Below are 22,380 nucleotides of genomic sequence, written 5' to 3' on the forward strand. Positions count from 1 at the left end.
TACACACAGACGAAGGTAAAAGTCTCATCTTAAAAGTCTACGACAGGCCATCCGACAAGAAAGAAGAGAGATTGGAACCGTATGCTTAAGCAGAGGCTTTGCATGAATCAGTGAAATCCCATGATAACCAGCATAACCGTTATATAAGACAGCTGTGGTAATCCAACACAACCAAATCCGCTGATCGCTCTCTTCATAATCACCCGTTCACTCAGTTTGTCTATTAAAGGAATATTCCAGGTTCAATACAAATTAAATATTCTCGGTTTACCCCTTTTTTCCCCCCCTTTTTGTATTTCAAAAAAGCAAAAAACACTGAAATAAAAATTATGTGGGGTTTTCTTTTTAAAAACTTATGTTGAGTCAGTCATTTTAGGGTTTAGTCATAGCTTCAATAGAACAGAAAATTAAGCGATTTGATAATAAAATGTGTCAATATGTTGTTTGTGTCTATTAAAACAGTATTTTATTCTTTACATCAATTACTTCTCTTATAAACCCCTCACTATAAACCAAATTTTTAAATACTTTTTGTAGTAATCGTCTTTATGGCAAAAACCGAGCAAATCCTATCCAGCTTTTTCTTCCCGTAAGAACGGCGCGGCTATTTTGTACATTTTATGGGTCCGGCTATATTTAACTTTACAAAACTCGTTTTACTGCATGATATTGCAAATTAGTGTGTCTTGCTATAATATATTAATGTATTATCTTAATTATGAACACACTGGTTTGTAGTACAAACAGTTTTCCCGTTTAACGCACTGTTATTCTTCTCGTTATTTTCCTAACGAACCGGAAGTCTCACCCATAGGCTTACTTCGGCGTTAAGGAAAAGGGTGGATATTGAAACCAAAATATCCCTTTAAAGTCGACGAATGTGATGACAGAGACGCAACAGTGCAGGACAGAACAGTGCAGGACAGAAATGGCATGCTGTCTGTTTTTAACACACATCACACACACACACACACATCATTTAAAAAGTGCAAAACATGTCATGACTGGTCCGGAGTGACAGGTTTGTATGCGCCTGCGCTACAATAAGTAACACTGAAGAAAAAAAGTCAATGGATAAACACTCACACGTGGTGGATGCAGACGCTTCCTGTGCGTTCAGAGCCTCCTACTGACGGATGAAGGCATGGCAGCCCAATATGCACACATAACTAACACTGCTGGCTTTCCAATTCAGTGCTTCACATTTATAACACTGTTAATACAACTCAAGTCATATATGAGGAGAGCAAACACCCACACAGCACTGGTACAGATGATCAGTGGGCAGGTGTTCCACAGCCATGGCCAGACCCACACACAATCTCTGCAGATTCACAACACCCAGAATTCACAAGTTCGTCATTTTCACCAGCCCTTGAGTGTTCACTTTGAACATCATACAAATAAAGGCGATTTGATCATGCATTTAGCTAATATTAAAATGACTCTCAGCTGTGTTTGGGTCTTTGACATGCGAGAGCGCCCATAAAAAAAAGATGTTTAGAAATACACCTTTTATGTTGGTTTCATATGGTATTGAAAAACAATGTGGATGACTCAAAATTAGGAGAACTATTTCAATTATAGTTCTATTCAAATAATTAAATTTGTTTTCCCTCAGCAACTTTTGTTTTATTAAAGTACATACAATTTTTTTGGAAAATGTATTTAATATATACTGACACTCCTAGTTAATAAAACAGTTTGAAAACAAGCAGCTTTATAATAACTACAGCAAAACTTATTAAAAGCAATATAATACGGTAACACTTTACAATAAGGTTTCATTAGTCAACAACCTAAGAATGAACAACACTTCTACAGCATTTATTAATCTTAGTTAATATTAACTTCAACACTAATGCATTACTAAAATCACAAGCTGTTTGTTAACATTAGTTAACGCACTGTGAAATAACATGAACTAATAATGAACAACTGTATTTTTATTAACTAACGTTAACAAAGATGAATAAATACTGTAATAAATATTTTTTGTTGTTTGTTCATGTTAGTTAATACATTAATGTTAACAAATGACACCTTATTGTAAAGTGTTACCAATAATACTAGAAAATCCTAGTAAAAATAACACTAAAGCCTTTAAATATTGTGTTTTATATATCTTTCAAGGTGAAAAGTATTGTTTTGGTAACACTTTACAATAGAGTTCATGAGTTAACATTAGTAAACTACATTAGTTAACAATCTTAGATTGTGTTAATTTCAACATTTACTAATGTGTTATAAAAATCACATGTTGTCATAAGTTAATGCGCGGTGAACTAACATTAACTAACTGAATGACTATACTTATATTAACTAACATTGTTCAGTGTTCGTTTTTTTTGTTAGTTAATACACATTAACGTTAAAGGAGAAGTCTGCTTCCAGAACAAAAATTTACAGATAATTTACTCACCCCCTTGTCATCTAAGATGTTCATGTCTGCCTTTCTTCACTCAATAAGAAATTGTTTCTTGAGGAAAACATTTCAGGAATTATCTCCATATAATGGACTTCAATGGTGCCCCCAAGTTGTAACTTCCAAAATGCAGTTTAAATGCGGCTTTAAATGACTCTAAACAATCTCAACCGAGGAAGAAGGTTCTTACCTAGCAAAACGATCTGTCATTTTCGAAACAAATTGACAATTTATATACTTTTTAACCTCAAATGCTCGTCTCTGTGATGCGTATGCATAGTCTGTGTAACCTGGGTTAATAGAGTTAGGGAATGTCGAAAAACTCCTGTCTCGCTTTCTTCTTTAACGTCAAAATCGTCCTACATTGCCGTTTTACCTTTTTTTGTAAAGGGTGTTTGATATTCTTTGCATGTTCACTTTGTAAACATTGGGTCGATGTATGACGATCTTGAAGTTGGGGAAGAAAACGAGATGGGAGTTTTTCAACATACCCTAACTGTATTGCCCATACTGAACCAGGGGAAAAAAAAATTACGCAGACTTAAATTGAGTGTTTAAGGTTAAAAAGTATATAAATTGTCAATTTGTTTTGAAAATGACCAATCGTTTTGCTAGATAAGAGCCTTCTTCCTCGGCTGGGATTGTTTAGAGCCATTTGAGCTGCATTTAAACTACATTTTGGAAGTTCAAACTTGGGGGCACAATTGAACTCCACAATATGGAGATAATGCCTGATTTTATAATTTCTTATTGACTGAAGAAAGAAAAAACACAAACATCTTGGATGACAAGGGGGCGAGTACAATACTTAAACAATACTTCTACAGCATTTATTAATCTTAGTTCATGTTAATTTCAGCATTTATTAATGCATTATTAAATGCAAGTCGATTTTAAACATAAATGAATGACTATATTTATATTAACTAACATTAAAGATTAATAAATTGTGTCATAAATGTGTTCATTGTTTGTTCATGTTAGCTAACATATTAATTAATGTTAACAAATGACACTACTGTGAAGTGTTACCAATCATACAAGTAATACTAGCAAATACTAGTAAAACTAATACACTGTCTGTCCTGCATTTTTGTTGAGGAGAAAAATGTTCAGAACAACTGAAAAAAACCTTTTTAACTTTAAAGTTTTAAATATATCTTTCAAGGTGAAAAGTATTGTTTTGGTAACACTTTACAATAAGGTTCATTATTTAACATTAGTTAACTACAATATTTAACATAACTAAGAAAGAACAATACTTCTACAGCATTTATTAATCTTAGTTAATGTTCATTTTAGCATTTACTAATGTGTTATATAAATCACAAGTTGTGTTTGTTGTAACAATGAATATTAAAATTAACAAAGATGAATAAATAGTGATAAATGTATTGTTCATTGTTCGTTCTTGTTAGTTAATACATTAATGTGAACAAATGTTCACACTGACAGAAACTGCCTGCGATTGCTGACTGGTACCTGAATGTGAACAAATGATGCCTTACTGCAGTGTTACCAATAATACTAGTAATACTAGTAAATACTAGTAAGACTAATACTAAGGGCCTTTAAATACTGTGTCGGAAAAGCAAAAAAGGTGAGAACCACTGAAAAAGTTTTAAATCTATTTTTCAAGGTTAAAAGTATCATTTTGGTAACACTTTACAATAACATTTATTAGTTACCAAATTAGTTCACATGAACTAAGAATGAACAATATGTCTACAGCATTTATTAATCTCAATGTTAATTTCAGCATTTACTAATGCCTTATTAAAACCACAAGTTGTGTTTGTTAACATTAGTTAATGCTCTGTGAACTAACATTAACAATGACCGAATTTATTAACTAACATTAACAAAGATTAATAAATAGTGTGATAAATGCATTGCTCATTGTTCATGTTAGTTACTGCATTAACTAATTTTAACAACCTTACTGTGAAGTGTTACCATTGTTTTTGCAAATATTATGAATTATGAATATGGAACGAATGATTTGGAATGAATTGGAAATATTTTATCTCAGAAATTAATAAAAACATGATTAATAAGAGGTGTATTCAACATCTATATATATGAATTGCATTCTTACCATATTTTGAATAAATAATAGATTTTTTTAAAAAAAGAGCATTACGTCATTGACCAATCGAACACATTTTACCAGCAGAAATTTCCAAAAAAAAAATTAAAAATAAAATCAGCACAGAAATTCCATCTGGGCCTGGCGATGGCTAATGCAATCAAATACTGCTTTGGACAATAAAAGACAGATGAGAGCACAAACGAAAAAAAATGAAATTAAAAACCTCAGTTCAGCTAAAGGGCTGAAAATCTGTACAAACCTACTACCAACACAGTGGCAATAGTGAGGTAAGAGACAAATTAGTGTGGAAAAGCATGGAAAGTATTGATCTGTCTCTCTCGCCCTCGTTTCTGCTCGCTTGAAAAGGGTCATTTTCTCTTTCCCTCTCTCACTCTGATTGTCCAAGTGGAAAATGTAGTAATGGTTTTTGCTTTTTTTATATTCTTTTTTTGAACTGATACATTCTGAGAGAGCATCTCTGCCCTCACAGGTGCGTGTGTTAGTGTCAGCATGATGCATTAGTCAGACCGCCGACGTTTTCGTGTCTTCGAATTGACGCACTCCGCAGAAACACAGGTCAGTCTCTCAGCTGTCTGCATCTGAAGACCAGTCACATGACATGAGTTAGTCACAATGCTGGTGCCATGTCAACGACCAGGGTGCGTTCATCAGACATCACCTCTTCATCACGTCTGTCTTTCAGCGTTGTCTCTCTCTGGCAGTCAGTACGTCCAACATAATTCTGTCCAGTCCAGTGAAATGATGGCGTAAGTCTCTAAAAGTCTCTTGTAGTTCCATATTTTGATCGTTGAACTGTGGTTGTGTCATTTCCTGCTTTGTTTCTTCCCATTTCAGTTAGTGTGTATCAGTAGTGGAGTACGTGTAAGCATATGGGCCTGGTTTGAAATGTTTTCGGAGTCTCTGTATGCAGCTTTTAGTGTATGTGTGCATGTATTTGAGAATTCAAGAGGAGATGATCTCTTCGTTCATGTGCCTCCATCCCTTCTGTGCCTCAACAGTTGGAAGATATTCTGTCAAAGACAGACAGGTTTCAGAGCACACATTATGGAGAGACGTTACGGTCCACAATTCAACACGGAGGCAGGCAGAGCCTTACCTTACCGCACATACCATCTTTACTGCAGTTCTTATTGTCCTTGTCTGTGGCCTCCTCCTCGACCTGAAAAAAATTTACCAATCAATAAGAGCAAGAAGAGCAATCAGACTCTCACTCAGAACTGATGTACCCACCTCTTTTCTCCATTTGAGCTCACAGAAGACTCTCTCGAAGCACTCGTGCATGTAGTTGAACTAGAAAGGTGAAATAAAAATGAAAATTTCTTGACAATTTACTCACGCCCGTGTCATCCGTGACGTTCATGCCTTTCCTTAGTCATAAAGAAATTTGTTTTTTGAGGAATTCAATGGAAATAAACCGGTTCAAGGTCCAAATTGCATTTTCAATGCAGCTTTAAATGGCTCTACATGATCCCAGCCAAAAAATAAGGGTCTTATTTGATCAGTCATTTTCTTAAAAAAAAAAAAAAAGTAAATTTGTTTAACCACAAATGCTCATCTTGCACTAGCTCTGCGATGCGTGTCTACGACTTCACACATTACATAATAACATTGGAAAGGTCACGTGTGGTTAATTCTCCAACTTAAAAATCGTCCAACATTGTTACATTGTTTTACCTTTTTTTTTGTAAAGGGCTCTTGCACGTTCGCTTTGTAAACACTGGGTCAGTACTTCCGCCTACGTCAAGTGTGACCTTTAAAACGTGATTATGCAATTTGTGCAATGAGCATTTGTGGTTAAAAAGTACAAACGACTGATCGTTTTGCTACACTGTAAAAAATAAGTGTAATTTTAACTGTAAAATTTTGTTAAAACGTTACGGGAAAAACAAAACAAAACAAAACTGTTAATAGGTTAACAGTAAGTTCTCGTACTAAATACAGGGAAAAACTGTAAAAGATCTAACCAGACATTTCATATAATTTTACAGTAAAATGTTGTTAATTGTACAGTTTTTAGAAGTAAAAAAGAACAAATCAACGTATAAATCAATGTACAATAAACTGATATTCCCAGAATTCCCTGTGTGACACTACACATTTGAAAGTATTTTGTTCAAATAATCATGTTTTTTTAATAGTTTGTGTTAACAGTTATGTACATTTGGGCTTTGTTACATCTTCTGTTGTTTAATGAATGTTTACTGCATTATTTAAGTGTTGTGTGTTACCATGATGGTGTTTTGTGTTTGTGTGAATGACCTTTTATATACTAGTATATACTTCTGCAAGTGGCCAAGCTACTAAGTGATGAGCTTTGATTCTTCAAGTGGCTTTCTCTTTAACCACCTGCATTATTATGGTGGATGTCAGTATGTTAAAGGTACAAAACATTTTAATAGCAGTGTGCGTTGTTGAATTCACTGGTTTACATTCAAATTTTCTTGTTTGTAAATGACAGTTTTCTATTGTAAAACGTACAGTTTTTGGACATAAATGTGTTTACAGTTTTCTTTTTGTATTTTTGACAAAATTATTCTGGCAACCACAGCTGCCAAAATTATTTTGTAAAAACTACCTTTTTTTTTTACAGTGTAGATAAGACCTTTATTCCTCTTGGATTCTGTCTCCAGAAGTTGGGATACCAGTTTCCGGTTTACTTTGCGTCACCCAGAATGTCAGTGTTAAGATGAAAGTAAACCGGAAACTGGTATCCCGACTTCTGGAGACAGCGGAAGTTTGACGCTGTGCTTGTGCACATAGTCCATTTGGACCTTCAACCTGCTGATCCTCATTGACGTCCACAATATGGAGAAAAATCCAGGAATGTTTTCTTCAAAAATCTTAATTCCTTTTAAACTGAAGACAGACAGACATGAACATCTTCATGTCATGGGACAATTATCACGAAAATCTTTTTCCATATCAACTGATCTCGATAATTATCACAATACTAAATGTCAAGTATTTATTTCTTTTAAGTTTAAAGCCAGATATTTGCTCCAAAGTTAAAGTTGTGGAAACCAGACAGTTCATTTTCCAGATCAGTGGATGAGAGCGTCATTTTCAGAGGTGGACAGTAGTGAAGTATTTTTACACTGCTGTAAAGTACTTTTCAAGTGTCTGTACTTTATCAGAGTGTTTTTCTTTAGAAATCTTTACTACACAACATTTCAAAGCATGAAATTGTACTTTTTACTGCATTACATTTTATATTAAATATCATTTAATACTAATAATCATTTAATTTAATTACTTTCTTACTTTTACTTGAGTAGTTCAAATATTTACTTCAGTACAAGAAAGTACTACATTTTTAATGTTCTTAAGTATTAAAGGTAAAACAAACAACAACTTTTGTTTATGAAATGCAGTGCAGTAAAACATATGATATTATGCTTTGGAATGTAAAGAAATAAAGTTTTCCAACACTACAAAACACTACAGATACTTTTTAAATTTACCTGAGTAAAGTAAAAATACTTCACTAGTGTCCGCCTCTGGTCATTTTACCAGCATTTCCTAGTATAGCTCTACTACAGCATGTTACAGCACAGTAGCGCTACCGCAAACAGGAACAAATATAACACATAAAATTTCCTATTGGCGCATTATTTGAGCGGACTCTGCTTTTCTGGTGAGCGGTACACGAGCGGAACGCACATTCATAGAGCATATATATATATATAAAAATTATATATATATATATATATATATATATTTTTTTTTTTTTGCTCGTATTTTCATCCGAAAACCTCTTTTCGGAAAATCAAAGCATCCCTACTTAATAAAATAAATATTTCTTAGTTTCTGCATGTTCTAATGAGTGATATTGTTTCAAATCAAGAAATAGGTTTGTGCTGCCTGATAAAATTAATAATAATAATAATAATAATAATAATAATAATAATGAAAAGCTCATTTGATAGTAGAAGAAGCTTGAGTTAAGATGCAAATGTAAATTTTTGTTCACTACCAAAATCAATAACATCTGTACAAATTGTAGCAACCTCATTTTTATGTTTATGTTTTTTTTAAATTAACAATTGGTCTTCCATAGTAGCATAGATTTAAATCATGATAAACACAGTTAAAGGAGAAGTCCACTTCCAGAACAACAATTTACAAATTGGAAGAAGGGTCCTATCTAGCGAAACGATCTGTCATTTTTACGAAAAATAAAAATTTGTATACTTTTTAAGCACAAAAGCTCTTCTAGCACAGGCTCTGGGATGCGCATCCACGATGCTACGAATTGATGGGTCATTCTTGAATGATTTGTTCATTTTAAATGAATCTTTAATGTGACTCAGGAAGAATGAGTCGTCTCGGGGAGTGATTCGTTCAGTCACGCATTCGTAACATCCTATTAGGTTCTGTACTGGAATTAGTTCACCTGTTTTGAGTCTTCGGGTTTTTTAAGTCGTTCGTTCATCTTATGGGGCTGTCACGTGATGAACGAATGACTCAAACCCGAAAACTTGTCAGATAAGAGGTGAGGTGAGCTAATCATAGACTAAAGACCCAGGTAAACAATTAATTAATCTATTCTGTTTCCTATAGCATTACAGTTTTGTCTTATTTGTAGTGTGATCAACGTTTGTGTAAGCAGTAGATGTGTTAGGGAAGTAACACGTAACATTTTAATAATATTTTGCTAAAATGAACGAAATGACTCAAACAGATTCGTTCATTTTGCTGAATGAGACTCAAAGGTCTGAGTCGGTAAAATGATCCGAACTTCCCATCACTACTCTGTGTACTCCAGCTCAAAAAGGTAGAGAATTGCGAAAAACTCCATCTTATTTTCTCCTACAACTTCAGAATCGTCCGACATCTTTGTAGCTTTTTGTTCGTAAACAGCGTTTGACTTACTTGCACTTTGTCTTTGCACGTTCGCTTTGTAAACACTGGGTCTGTAGTTCCACGTGACCTTTCGACGTGATTCAATAGTACGTAGTGTCGTGAACGTGCATCTCAGAGCCTGTGCTACACAAGCTTTTGTGCTTAAAAAGTATAAAAAAAATTTTTTTTCGCAAAAAAATAACTGATCGTTTCGCTAGATAAGACCCTTCTTCCTTAGCTGGGATCACTTAAAGCCTTTTGAAGCTGCATTTAAACTACATTTTGGAAGTTCAAACTCAGGGGCACAACTGAAGTCCATTATATGAAGAAAAATCCTGAAATGTTTTCCTCAAAAAACAATTTCTTTACAACTGAAGACAGAAAGACATGAATGTCTTGGATGACATGGGGGTGAGTAAATTATTTGTCAATTGTTGTTCTGGAAGTGGACTTCTCCTTTAAAACCACACATATACCACACCTCAATAACATGGTAAAAAAATATCTATATGGTTTTTAGACCTAAAAACATGCAGTAAAAATGCACACATGCTATAGCTTAAATCACAAAAATACTGTAATTATATTTCATTACTCCTTTAATACATGTATCATGTCTACATTAATAATGTAATACAATTCGATAAGAATATCCACATTTCTCCCACAATACCACTGTGCAGTTAGTGCTACTACAGTAAATTCAAAGTAAATTATGGTGATTTGCATATTGCTAAGCCTTCTGACTGTATTGTTGCGCAGTGTTTTCCTGTTTGTCAGTGCTGATTCATCTGATTGTAAACAGAGTTATTTCAGTTTTTCACTGAATTCAAACGCTTCACACTGGATCTCACAGCACTGTTTAGTGCTCCCGAGTAAACACATCTGCTCTAGTGAACTGTCGCCACGCTGCTGTTTGAACTTTGAGCCGAGTAGATTATATATTGAACATTTATCAAAAATTTATAAATCACGATAATTATCACTATCAATTTACCGCCCCAGCCCTAATTATGTAAAATTCTGTTTAAAATGGCAAGACAAAAATATACGCAAATTATAAAATTTCATGACGCAAGATCAAGTGGGAGTATGGGACTCACATATGGAGTGAAGATTTTGACCCAACGAGGTTTCTTCTCCCCTCGCGCATACTCAAAACAGAAAGCCATTCCCTCTTCGTCCGTGTCCCATCTCTGCATCTCGGACCATTCAAAAGCTATCACCTGATTCTGTAATGACAGAAAGGTCAAATGACTTAGAAATCATCAGAACTGTTTTTTATCAACAGTTTAAGAAGTATCAACATCTGCTACAAATAAGCTACGAAACACATTCACCTCTAGAGTGCCATCCTCTGTGCACGCATGGAGTTTAAAGTGGCGGATGCTTATCGCCGTAACGACGTGACCTTTCCTTCGTGAGTCACAGGAGCAGTGCGGGAAAGTGATCTCATTGTAGCCCTCACAAGTCCTCAGAATACTTAAATACTACAGAGGGAGAAGATACAGGAAGCACTTGAGTTAAGATTCATTCACCTTTCAGTTAGGGATGTACTAAACACAAAATGATGATATCCAATACACTGTATTAATAAGATATTTTAGTGTCTTTGTCAGTTCAAAAGTCTCTTATGCTCATCAAGACTTCTTAAAAATAATTTTAAAATACCTTTCTGGGCCTTGAACATTTTTAGTTGCATTGCTGTCTATGCAAGTTCAGAAAGCTCTTGGATTTCATCAAAAATATCTTAATTTCTGATGAACAAAGATGAACAAAGGTCTTGCGGGTTTGAAACGACATGAGGGTGAGTAATTAATGAGAGATTTTTTCATTTTTGGGTGAACTATCTCTTTAAATCAGATCACATTAAACTTCATGATGTCAAACCTGTGATATCTGATTTGAGAGCTGGAAAGGATTACAAGATTCCAAACTTACATTCCTTTTTTTTAATAGCACAAAGGCTTGGAAGGACATGACGGTAAGTAAATAATGATAAAGTTTTCATTTTTTTTGATCAACTATGCCTTTAACCTCCAGAAGCCCACTACTTGTAACTGTGAATCTGCATTGTTTGGAGACTGACCATGGTCATTTTCCTCTGTTCAGTGAGCTTTTGGAGCTGGTAGGATTTCTCTCCCACTTTGATGAATCCCTTTTTCACATCATCCAGAGCCTGAGTGATAAGACAGGACACAAGTAAACACACAGCAGTTACAGATTAAAAGAAACACATACGCTTGAAAACACACACATAAGCAGACCTGATGAAAGCAGTAGTTGATGGCCAGCTCATTATCGTTGAGCAGAATCTCTTCTTCTGTGGTAAAGAGCCACTTGCGAAGCGTGAGGCAGGTGCCTGGGACGGCAGATGTATAGTTCTGCACATACAGCTTATGTGGAAACTCATTAGGAGCCAGCTTGCGTGCTAAGACATTGAGAGAGACAGAGATATAGAGGTCCATAAGCAGAAAGAAACAGGGACAGAGAGAAAGTGTAATTGATGAAGTGTCAAGAGTATTTATAGGAAGACTTTATTATGTACTTCATTCATCATTATATATCACTTTATATCATGAATATCATATATTTAGATTTAATAGATACTATGTAAGTTTAGAAAGGAGCACGGAGGTGCATTAAATTAACAAAATATCACAGTAAAGACATTTATATGGTTTTAAAAGATTTCTATTTCAAATAAATGCTTTTTTTTTTTTTTTTTTTTTCAATTCACAGAGCCCTGAAAAAAAAAAATGCATCACGGTCTCCATAAAAATATCAGGTAGCACATAGGTTTTCAACATGGATAAAAGTAAATGTTTCTTGATCACCAAATTAGCACATTAAAATAATTCTGAAGGATCATACGACACTGAAGAATAAAGTAATGATGCTGAAAATTCAGCTTTCCCATAACATTAAAAACAAAACAAAAACAAACAAACAAACAAAAAAAAAAATGAACAAAAAGTATTTTTCTACAAATTTTGTATTTATGGATGCATGCATGCAAATTGTATAATATCCAAGGTACACATTTCTAGTAATTGTGCAGTTGATTCTCATTTGTATTTTCAGAAAGTTTTGGAATATTTGTCCTCTCTCCAAATTTGTCACTACTGAAACACAGTAATAATAGTTTTAATAAGAAGGGTTATTTTTAGAACTATTAAGATTTGGCTTACATCTACATTGTAAATATATATTTTTTCCATTTAATTCCAAAGTTTCCAGAGGTAACTCAATAACAATTACAATTTGAACAATATTTCAGGTGGGATTTATGAGATCTGTTGTATTTTTAATCCTTTTTTTTTTTGTAAATAGCAAAAAGTTGATCATTCTGATTTCAAACTTCATTAGTTTGAATGTACATCGAGCCAAACAATATCATAACATCTTAGTTGATAATTCAATGTACTTTATTTTTGACAAAACATCCCATGTGACTGCACATTTTCAGTAGTGACAGTAATGTTTTTGTAGCGACCACATCACTTCAGAATTTTAACCCACACACTAAAACACTACTAAAATATACTAAAAATTGGTATAACAGTACTAACATTTTGTTTATTTCCCCCAAATAAAGGATTATGTGTTCCCTTTTGTGACTACAGAAACAATAATGACATGTTTCCTTTGTGAGTGTTACAGTAGTGACAATTTTGTGAGGTAACACCCCCCAAAAAAAAACAAACAAAAAAAAACAAAACAAAGATGTCACTACTGAAACTCCACCAAATGTTTCAGTCGTGACAATTTTAGATACTTTTGAGGCATAGATGCTAATCAGCACCTGGTTAACTAGCACAGTTCTGAACAGCTGTACACATATAAAAACTAAATGTTATGGAATAACTCTCACAAAAAGTGTTTAATTATAGAAAAATTTATTTCAAAATGAAGGGGCCTATCTACTCACCATGTAGCTATGAGAAAGGAGGACACAGGAATATTTCCTGATCATAGATTTAGGGGTATACACTGTAAAAAAAAAAAAAAACAATTTGTTGAGTCAACTTAAAATAATTTGTAACCTGGTTCAGTCAACTCATAAAAGTTTATTCAACTTGAAATGTTAAATTATACTGAGTGACAACTTAGACATTTGAGTTGAATCAACATAAAATTTTAAGGCAGCTGGGTTACTTACCCATCTGTTAAGTTTAGCAAACACAAATATCTAAGTTGTTACTTAGTACAACTTAACATTTCAAGTTGACTAAACTTATTTTAGTTGACTGAACTTAACATTTTAAGGCAGCAGGGTAACAAATTATTTTAAGCTGACTCAACAAATTGTGTTTTTTATTTTTTTACAGTGTATAGTTAAAATCACTCACAGCCAATAAACTAAAACGTACACTGTTTCAGTAGTGACGTGAAAAATGCGGGACATTTTTTTTTTTTACATAAAGTTTCAGAATTTACAAAGAAAAAATAAAATAAATATGTTCTTGAACTTCACTTAAAAAAAAAAAAAAAAAACTAATACAACGGAATAAAATGCAAAAATTATTTCAATATAATTTTCATACGTTTAAATTTAGAGATTACAGTTCAGGACAGCCACCTCCCAATTGAAAATATTTGTTTTTAGGATTTATATATTAAGCTTACTCAATAGACAATAAAAGGATCTTAGTAAACATGTAATATTTGAATTCTTAAATGCTTTTAAAATGTGTTTTTTGGTTGTGGGACAGCAGTCTGCACCAATTCTGAATGGCCCACATATGAAATCAGTCAGGAGAACCATATTGAGCGCACTTAAGAGGTAACAAGACTCTGCTACTTAAACACATGAGCTGACATACACAGGTTAAACATGCTCAAAGCTGCTCTATGAAATTTGAAATAAAATACCAAATACACAGCACCTACAAATTCTACTATACACACAAACTAACTGATGGATAATTTGGGGGGCAATTACAGATTCTACTACAGCCGAGCTCGACAACCAGGACAAGCCCAGGGCCAGCGTGAAAGACGCTCGGGACAGCCGACGAATCTGCTGCTGGCCACTGCTGCGTCGTCACGAAAGTTTATTATTTGCACATGTTTTTAGGCCTTGTTCATTTAACACTGACGGATAGCCTTCAAAGTATGTAAACATACCCGTCTTGAAGAGTAACTTTGTAGCTTTAACAATGATTATCCTATATTTAATTTATACAGTGATGCACCGATTGTCCGGACATATTTTAACAGATCTCGGTTCCAGGCTAGCACACAAACTGCATGCAATCATTTTTTAAAATATAATGTGTGTGGAAATATTACGAACTCTTTAAACATCCCTTAACACAGGCCAGAGACACTGAAGATGAACGCAAAGAGGAAAAAATACTGTAGCAGGCAGAACAAGATCACGGTGCACAATATTATCCTAAACATTGAAACGGTGTTTATATGAATGTATCTCTGAGATGAACTGACTGTTTTATGAAATGTTTACAAAGCAATTTGCGTTTATTCAGTCTGTCTGCTGTTTTCCCCTAAATAATCATTTCATTTGTAATAAAACAACAATGATAAAATCATTTTTGAACAAACAAATAATGTTTGAACTTTATATTGGGCTAGTAGATTTTGCTGTGAAATCGAAATTAAAATCGAGAATTGTACAATTTAACTGGTATGTAAATTTTTAATGTCATATAAGCATGGGTCAAAAACAATGATAACAGCAACTATATTTTTTTTGTGGCAGGGCCAGTGGATCAAATTTTTACTTGCCCGGTCAAAATTTCCACTGGCCCTGCCACAAAAAAAATAGTTGCTGTTATCATTCTACTTGACCCAAGCGGGCCAGTAGAAAAAATCCTTAGCGTTGAGCCCTGTACAACAATTTTGTGAGGTACATCAAATCACAAAATGTGGTTCAGCATGAATTACTGCCACATGTACACACAAATGCACATACTGTACTGGCCTTTGTGGGATCACAAATGTAAGAATTTGTTTGATCTGCTAATGCTGTTTCCTGACAAGGTGACATACATTGTATTTACCATTAAGGTAAATATGATGTTTAAGTTTGTAGCAGGAGGTTCCTGTTCTCTTTATTGTAAGTCAAATGAGCCAGACTACTGAGTCTCTCACCTTTGGTCTTCAATGGCTCTTGGTGGCCCTGTCCCATTCTTTGACTAGTTATGCTGATTGGATTAGTACTGGTGAAATGGGGCAGGTTGCTGTACCTAAATACTTCATTCACATGCTTTGTCTAAGGTCGTCACCAAGGTGCTTTGTCTCCATTTTAAGCACTGCCCCCTAAAATGTATATAAACTACAACGTATCAATGCCTTAGTTAAGCTTTTGATGACTGCAGCACCACACAGCACGTTTTCAAAGAAGCCAAAGCCTCCTGAGTTTCCACCGTGAACATTTTGCCTTCATTAAGTGACTGGATAAGAAGATTAGTAAACAAAGAGGCTTGTATAATTCAACCGCCTGTGAGCTCCCAAACCCCATACATACAGAGTACAGGCGAGGGAGAGTGAAGTACTCTGCATGTAATGTTGACAAGTGTGTTTGACTTACAAAAAAAAAATCTAAAAAACTGGTTTTTGCCTCAGAATAATAAGGTATTTGTGAGAATCATTAAATTCTGGGAAATAAGAGGTAGCAATTGTGAAAAGTTGGTTTCCATTTAAAAAAAAAAAAAAACATCCTCTAGGAGGATGCATCTAAATTATTTTAAAGCAAGTTTTCACCCCAAAATGAAAATTCTGTCATCATTTACTCATCCTCTAGTTGTTCTAAACCTGTATGAATTTCTTTCTTCAACTGAGCACAAAAGAAAATATTTTGAAGAATGTAACCAAACAGTTCCTGCTCCTCTGGTTACCGACATACTTCAAAACATTTTCTTCTGTGTTCAGTAGAAGAAAGAAATTCATGGTTAGGAACAATTAGAGGGTGATGGCCGAATTTTGGGGGAAGCTATCCATTTAACATCTGTAAAAGAGTGGTACAATGTGCTCTTTTAAACATATCAACAATCAGATTGGAAACAGCTGATCATGTGGTTAAAATATTTGTATAAACCAAAATTCAGAAATCAGAACCATTACACCATGTTACCTCTAAACAAGGGCATTAAAATAAAGAGACAAATTCTTACCAAAGGAGTGGTTAATGACTTCAAACAGGGCAAAATAACTTGCAGTAATGCTGTCCATCCCAATTTTTGTTACAACAGCCTGAAAAAGATGAGGAAGAATGCAATGTATGAGTTTGGAAACTTCTGCATTTGATATAAAATGTCACATGATTAAATGCAGTACCTGGTAGACTTGGTCTGTTGTGCAATTCTTTCGCACCCGGACAGTAACTGTAGTCTTGTCTGGCATGGCTATCCTCAGCTCCACATCAGAAACACCATTATAATTCTAGGAGGAATAAGAGAGAGACCTAAAAATACAGTCTAAACAGACATAGCAGCGCTTTAGGCTGCTTGTCCACTGTGTGCTTGAGAAACACCCTGACAGGTACAGACTCACACTCACAGCCCAGCAACGGGAATGCAAATGGGTATACAAATAACATCACGACTGCCACATTTTCAAATGTTGCTTCCTTATATGGATTAAACAATCCATTTAATTTGAACAAAATTAAAGAGATATAAAACCAGGTCCATCTGTTTTGGAAAGACATATTGTACAGGAGTACAGGTTTTTGAGCCCTGAGAGGACAGTTCAGTACTACTGTTTTTTGTTTTCTTGCAATTTTAATTTCATATAATATTTCATTTAATTTCATTATTTAATTGCTTCATTTCATGATTTCATTTAATTTCATTATTTCCTTTTTCCCCATGATTTTATTTCATTTCATTATTATTTCCTTTCAATATTTCATGATTTAATTTTTTTAATTTCATTTCATAATTTTATTTTTAAAATTTCATTTCATTATTTAATTATTTAATTATTAATTTTTTTCATTATTTAATCATTTTATTTTATCATTTCATTTCATTATTTCGCTTCTTTTTCAATTGTTTGTTTCTTTCTTTTCATTATTTCATTTAATTTCTCTTTCTTTTCTTTCTTTCTTTTCTTTATTTCACTTTTTTCTTTTTTTCCATTTCATTATTTCCTTTCTTTCTTTCATTCATTCATTCTTTTCTTTCTTTCATTTCTTTCTAAAGGTCTATTATTGCCTGGAGCTGACTTGCCACCTATTTTTTTATTTTATTTATTATTATTATTATTATTATTTTCTTTTTCCAAAAGTAAGAGAATATATTGAAATATAAACAGCAATATATTAATAATTAAATTCCATAACCCCACAGTTCATCATGTTTTATATCATATCACCAATTAATTTGTCATTACAGTATTTTAAATATATAAATGGAAGTTGTTGAGTGTTTTTGCATTTTTAAATTAAAGTATGATTTCAGTGATTTCAGCTTACACCTTGATTTGATTTTAGCTGTTGCAGTCTTATTTTAAATAATATTTTGTCATCTTGAGGCCTTCCTTGGAAGTGTGCTAAGCCGTCTTGGCCCCCAGGTTAAGAACCAACGCTTTAAAGGTAATAATCGACGGATCTTCTGTGTTGCCCATTTCATCATATCAAAGTGATGTACATCGAATTTGTACACTGTAGTACGGGGTGCTCAACTCTGGTCCTGGAGATCGACTTTCCTGCAGAGCTCAGCTCCAACCCTGACCAAACACACCTGAACCAGCTAATTAGGATCTGAAGGAGCACTTGATAATTACAGACAGGCGTGTTTGATCAGGGTTGGAACTAAACTCTGTAGGAAGGTCGATCTCCAGGAACAGGGTTGGGCACCCCTGCTGTAGTACAATAAACAGATTGCATTCAAGACCAACATAACAACTATGTCATGAATTATGATATATGGTACTGTGTGTTGAATGCATATTTTCCCATTCTTAGTGGGCACTTTGTCACATTCTTTGACAAGTGGCCACTGTCCATGATTCAATCACTTTCTGATTCAAGTGAGAATGCAATGCTGTAACTGTGGACCTTCTTTTGTTTACATGTGCAATTATAATCAATCTAAAGTAGGTTTTTGCAGGTCGACAGTCTTCCTCCTTTTTGTCCAAGTACATTTGCATGTGCTCATTTAGCATCTTTACTGTGTGCTGATCTTATTTAGACTTTAAAGAGGTCATGAACTGAGAAATCAAAATCCTTTGATATTTTGACATATAAGAGGTCTTGTACTATAAAAACATCCTGTAAGCTTTAAAACTCAAAACTTTCTCATTAGTCTAAAAACAGCTTATACTGAAGCCAAACTGCCAAAACGACAGTTTGTGGAATGTGCCACTTTATGATATAATAGTGTGGCTAGACACCACCTCCGCAGAAAATCATCAACGCCTCCTTCTACATCACAACCTTTGTTCACTTCATTTTACCATGGATTCGTTTACAAACAATGCACAATTCAACACAGGATTTTTAGAAAATGTGTGAATATCTGTTTGTATTACATGATCACCATTGCTTTGTCACTTATTACAGAATGTTTGATATGTACTCAGTATTTAAGCATTTTTAATCTAACTCACCGCTACATCCATCCATCTATGAAGGATGTAGGCTGTCAAACATACACAACTGTTAGCCAATCACAGCAGTGGGTGTTTACTTTCGAGTCTACAACCTGCCCGCCTATTCAAACAGAGCGTTCTAATGAGGGGGGTCAAAACAAAACAGAAAATAGCCTACGAACAGAAAAATAAGTAGTCAAAATTGTACCTTTTGGGGTACAACAGCTTGTCACTAGAGCAGTACCCTTAAAAAAAAAAAACAGCTTTGTACCTTCATTTTATTTATATATTTTTACCTACGTACGTATTAGTACCTTAGAGCAGAGGTCCCCAACCACCGGGTCGTGACCCACTACTGGGCCGTGGAAGAATTTCTACCGGGTCGTGAGAACATTCTGGGGAAAATTTGTATAGATACGATGTTCTGTTTTTATTGTGCGTAAATGATTGTTCTAATTATTCTGTACTTTCATTGTATGCGATTGATATGGAGTAACAATTTGATGATTTAATGTTAAATTAGTAAATAAAGATTGCTCTGATCTGTCATATGATCTATTAGGGCATAAACGGATCGCAGTTGATCCTTGATAGTACGAACCAGGTCCAGACCCCACCGTTCGGCATGTGATTTGCAGATGAATTTGCCAATTTACACATTCAAGCCATTTAAAACCACAAGTAGAAATGAAACAGAACTCGATTCGTTACTTACGCTCTGTTCTTGCACACACCCAAAGCGCACAAAAAGCACAGAGACGTGTTTCAGACAGCGCGGCATACTGAGTTGATTCCTCTTTCATGTCTCCCCGCATTTAAGATACATATGCATGGGGGTTTGCAGTTACGTCACAATATTGGAAATATTTCTGTTTTAAACCACGAAGGTGAGTCAATGGATATCACACAAGAAACGTGAAAACTCCGCACATTAGTTATGCCAGTGAACGTCTTAACTTCAATTCACAGAAAGTGAAAGTTAAAAAAAAAAAATAAAAAAAATAAAAAAAAACTGACGACGTTTTCTAATGCTGCATTAACGGCACATATTCTCTCAGAGACGACAAGAGACTAATCTAATTCAACATATGTCGATAACAGTGTCCAAAACAACTGAGTAAAATATATAATAAAATAGATAATAACTGTCTAAAATAATGACAGTTCAGTCCATGAGAATATTTTCAAACCGTAACTGGTTTGAAAGTAGGTCAGTACACTTAAATCAAAATGCGATATGGACTAGAGTCTGTAAATATTAAGCCACAAAAATACTATGAGAATATTTTCAAACCGTAACTGGTCTGTGGAGAAAAAAAAAGTTGGAGACCAGTGCATTAGAGTAGTTATACATACCCTTCAGGTACTAACATGTACCTATTAGGGTTTTTTTTTTAAAAAAATGAAAAAAAAAGAAAGGTACAAAGATATGGGTACTTCTCCAGTGACAACCTGTTGTACCCCAAAAGGTACAACTCTGGCCCCCTTTTTCTGTGCGTATTTTTTCTAAATTATGTTTTTGGATGTAAAAATCTTGATAACATTAAAATTGGACAGTTATGCTCAGAGAACAGTACAAAATAATAAAGGCAGTTTATGACCCCTTTAAAATTCATAAAACTTATGTTAATTTGCAAAGACCATCATGATCAAGAAAACATGCATGAATTATAAACTTTTGTTTGTCACTGTGATTATTTTCTGTAAAATCCAAAAATCAGCAGGAAAAATTCTACTGGGTTTTTGTTGAGGGAACCAGGGTGATGCCAACTTCTGTGTTGGCCTACAAAAACACAATCACTGCAGCGCTCTGTTAGTCTGTTAGCAAAGCATGAAACATTTTTATCATCCTAATATGCTTAAAAGCCTGGCCACTCAAGCCTGGCCACTCTGTCCCATAGGACAAACCCTGCATGCCCAGACAACTTGCCCAGTGGTCATGTGATTACTGAGGATGAACGGCAATAGACATTGCCCATGGTAAATTGTTACTTCCCATTTCTGCATGCAATCACCCTATGAGTGCAAACAAATCACACCAAACAGCTCTGCCATCCTTCATCATATTTTTTAAAGATCAGATAACCCTAATGGGAATCTATGGGTAGAATGTGGATAAATATCAGCAGGAAAGGCACTGTCTTTCCATTATACATGTAACGTGTCACATATTTAGGCGGAAAATGCAGACGTAAATCGCAGAATTCAGTCATAAAAACGGAATTTACTGTATAACACTGAATGTCAATGTGCTACATTTTGGACGGATAAATCAAAAGTAGGTCAGTACACTTAAATCAAAATGCGATATGGACTAGAGTCTGTAAATATTAAGCCACAAAAATACTATTTAAATAAGAATCCTGCATGTTCTGCGTGTCTCTGTGTGAATGAATGGCAAAGACACATGGTTTCATTTACTACGCACATAATGAAATGAGTGTGATGCTCGCAGTGTTTTCAACCTCTGTCGCCTCAATATACAAGTGCATGAACACAAACAAAATCCCCTGAACTGCTCTGAGACTCACTTTATGAGCATTTTATCTTTTTTTGATAAAGACTATCGTCATATCATATACAAGCAGAAACTTAAAGGTCTTCACAGCAACCCATCAAAATCAAAGTTTGAGTTAACTTGAAGAAACTGGGACAGAAATATATTATTTAATGTAATGATATACTACTACTACTACTACTACTACTAATAATAATACAATTATTATCAAAACATTATTTTTAAAGAGTATTTAGCAGAACTTATTCAGCAGGAAAAAAAAGTAAATACACAAGAAAGAAAGAAATAAAACATTCATTTAATTTATAAACTCAATTCATATGAAATGCTTTTAAATAATAAAAGTTAATGAAACCATTAAAATGTAATCCAGCAAGGGGAAAAGAATTTGGTAAAAATAAAACTGAATTTGAAAAAATAAATAAATACAATAAATTAAATAAAATATTTCATAGAGCCTTAAGTGTAGTTTTTGTTTAACTTTTAATTTAGTACTGTTAAATTGTGTACATTTTAAGATTTCAATCCATTAGATATGCTTTTTGATTGATAACATTTTATTTAACAATTAAAATAGAGTATAGAATTTACGGCATACCATTTAAACTTGAAAAATTAAAACGGAAAAAAAGAGCATTTGGAAAAAAAAAAAAAAAAAATAATTGATTTTATAGGGCCTACATATACAGTTGGGGTGTCACAATACACCAGTATAGACAGTAACAGTGATACTTAAAAAATATTGATATTGTGTTAAAACACACATACAACAATATCATTAACATGGTGCCAGTAATTGTCTGGTTGACACTCCAACACTGTAGGGGACAGTATTGCAGTTTAAAGGAGAAGTCAACTTCCAGAACAACAATTTGCAAACAATTCAATCACCCCCTTGTCATCCACAATGTTCATGTCTTT

At 34.0% G+C, this 22,380-nt stretch overlaps 1 protein-coding gene across 2 annotated transcripts in view; it reads right to left on the reverse strand.

Moving 5' to 3' along the window:
• Positions 1 to 22,380, reverse strand: part of snx27b (sorting nexin 27b) — a 33,679-nt gene continuing 11,299 nt past the window's right edge. Inside the window, exons 5-13 of one of the 2 annotated variants that reach the window (XM_051132090.1) lie at positions 16,683 to 16,787; positions 16,520 to 16,598; positions 11,648 to 11,811; positions 11,470 to 11,559; positions 10,721 to 10,870; positions 10,484 to 10,612; positions 5,769 to 5,828; positions 5,635 to 5,697; positions 1 to 5,548 (exon numbers count right to left, since the gene is read on the reverse strand). In XM_051132090.1, the coding sequence (XP_050988047.1) occupies positions 5,504 to 5,548; positions 5,635 to 5,697; positions 5,769 to 5,828; positions 10,484 to 10,612; positions 10,721 to 10,870; positions 11,470 to 11,559; positions 11,648 to 11,811; positions 16,520 to 16,598; positions 16,683 to 16,787 (885 nt within the window). In that variant the 3' untranslated portion in view covers positions 1 to 5,503. The remainder of the gene's footprint in view (positions 5,549 to 5,634; positions 5,698 to 5,768; positions 5,829 to 10,483; positions 10,613 to 10,720; positions 10,871 to 11,469; positions 11,560 to 11,647; positions 11,812 to 16,519; positions 16,599 to 16,682; positions 16,788 to 22,380) is intronic. The other variant, XM_051132089.1, reaches the window with a different exon arrangement.

This window comes from Labeo rohita, chromosome 16 (genome assembly GCF_022985175.1).
Source record: "Labeo rohita strain BAU-BD-2019 chromosome 16, IGBB_LRoh.1.0, whole genome shotgun sequence".
Classification (NCBI taxonomy): domain Eukaryota; kingdom Metazoa; phylum Chordata; class Actinopteri; order Cypriniformes; family Cyprinidae; genus Labeo; species Labeo rohita.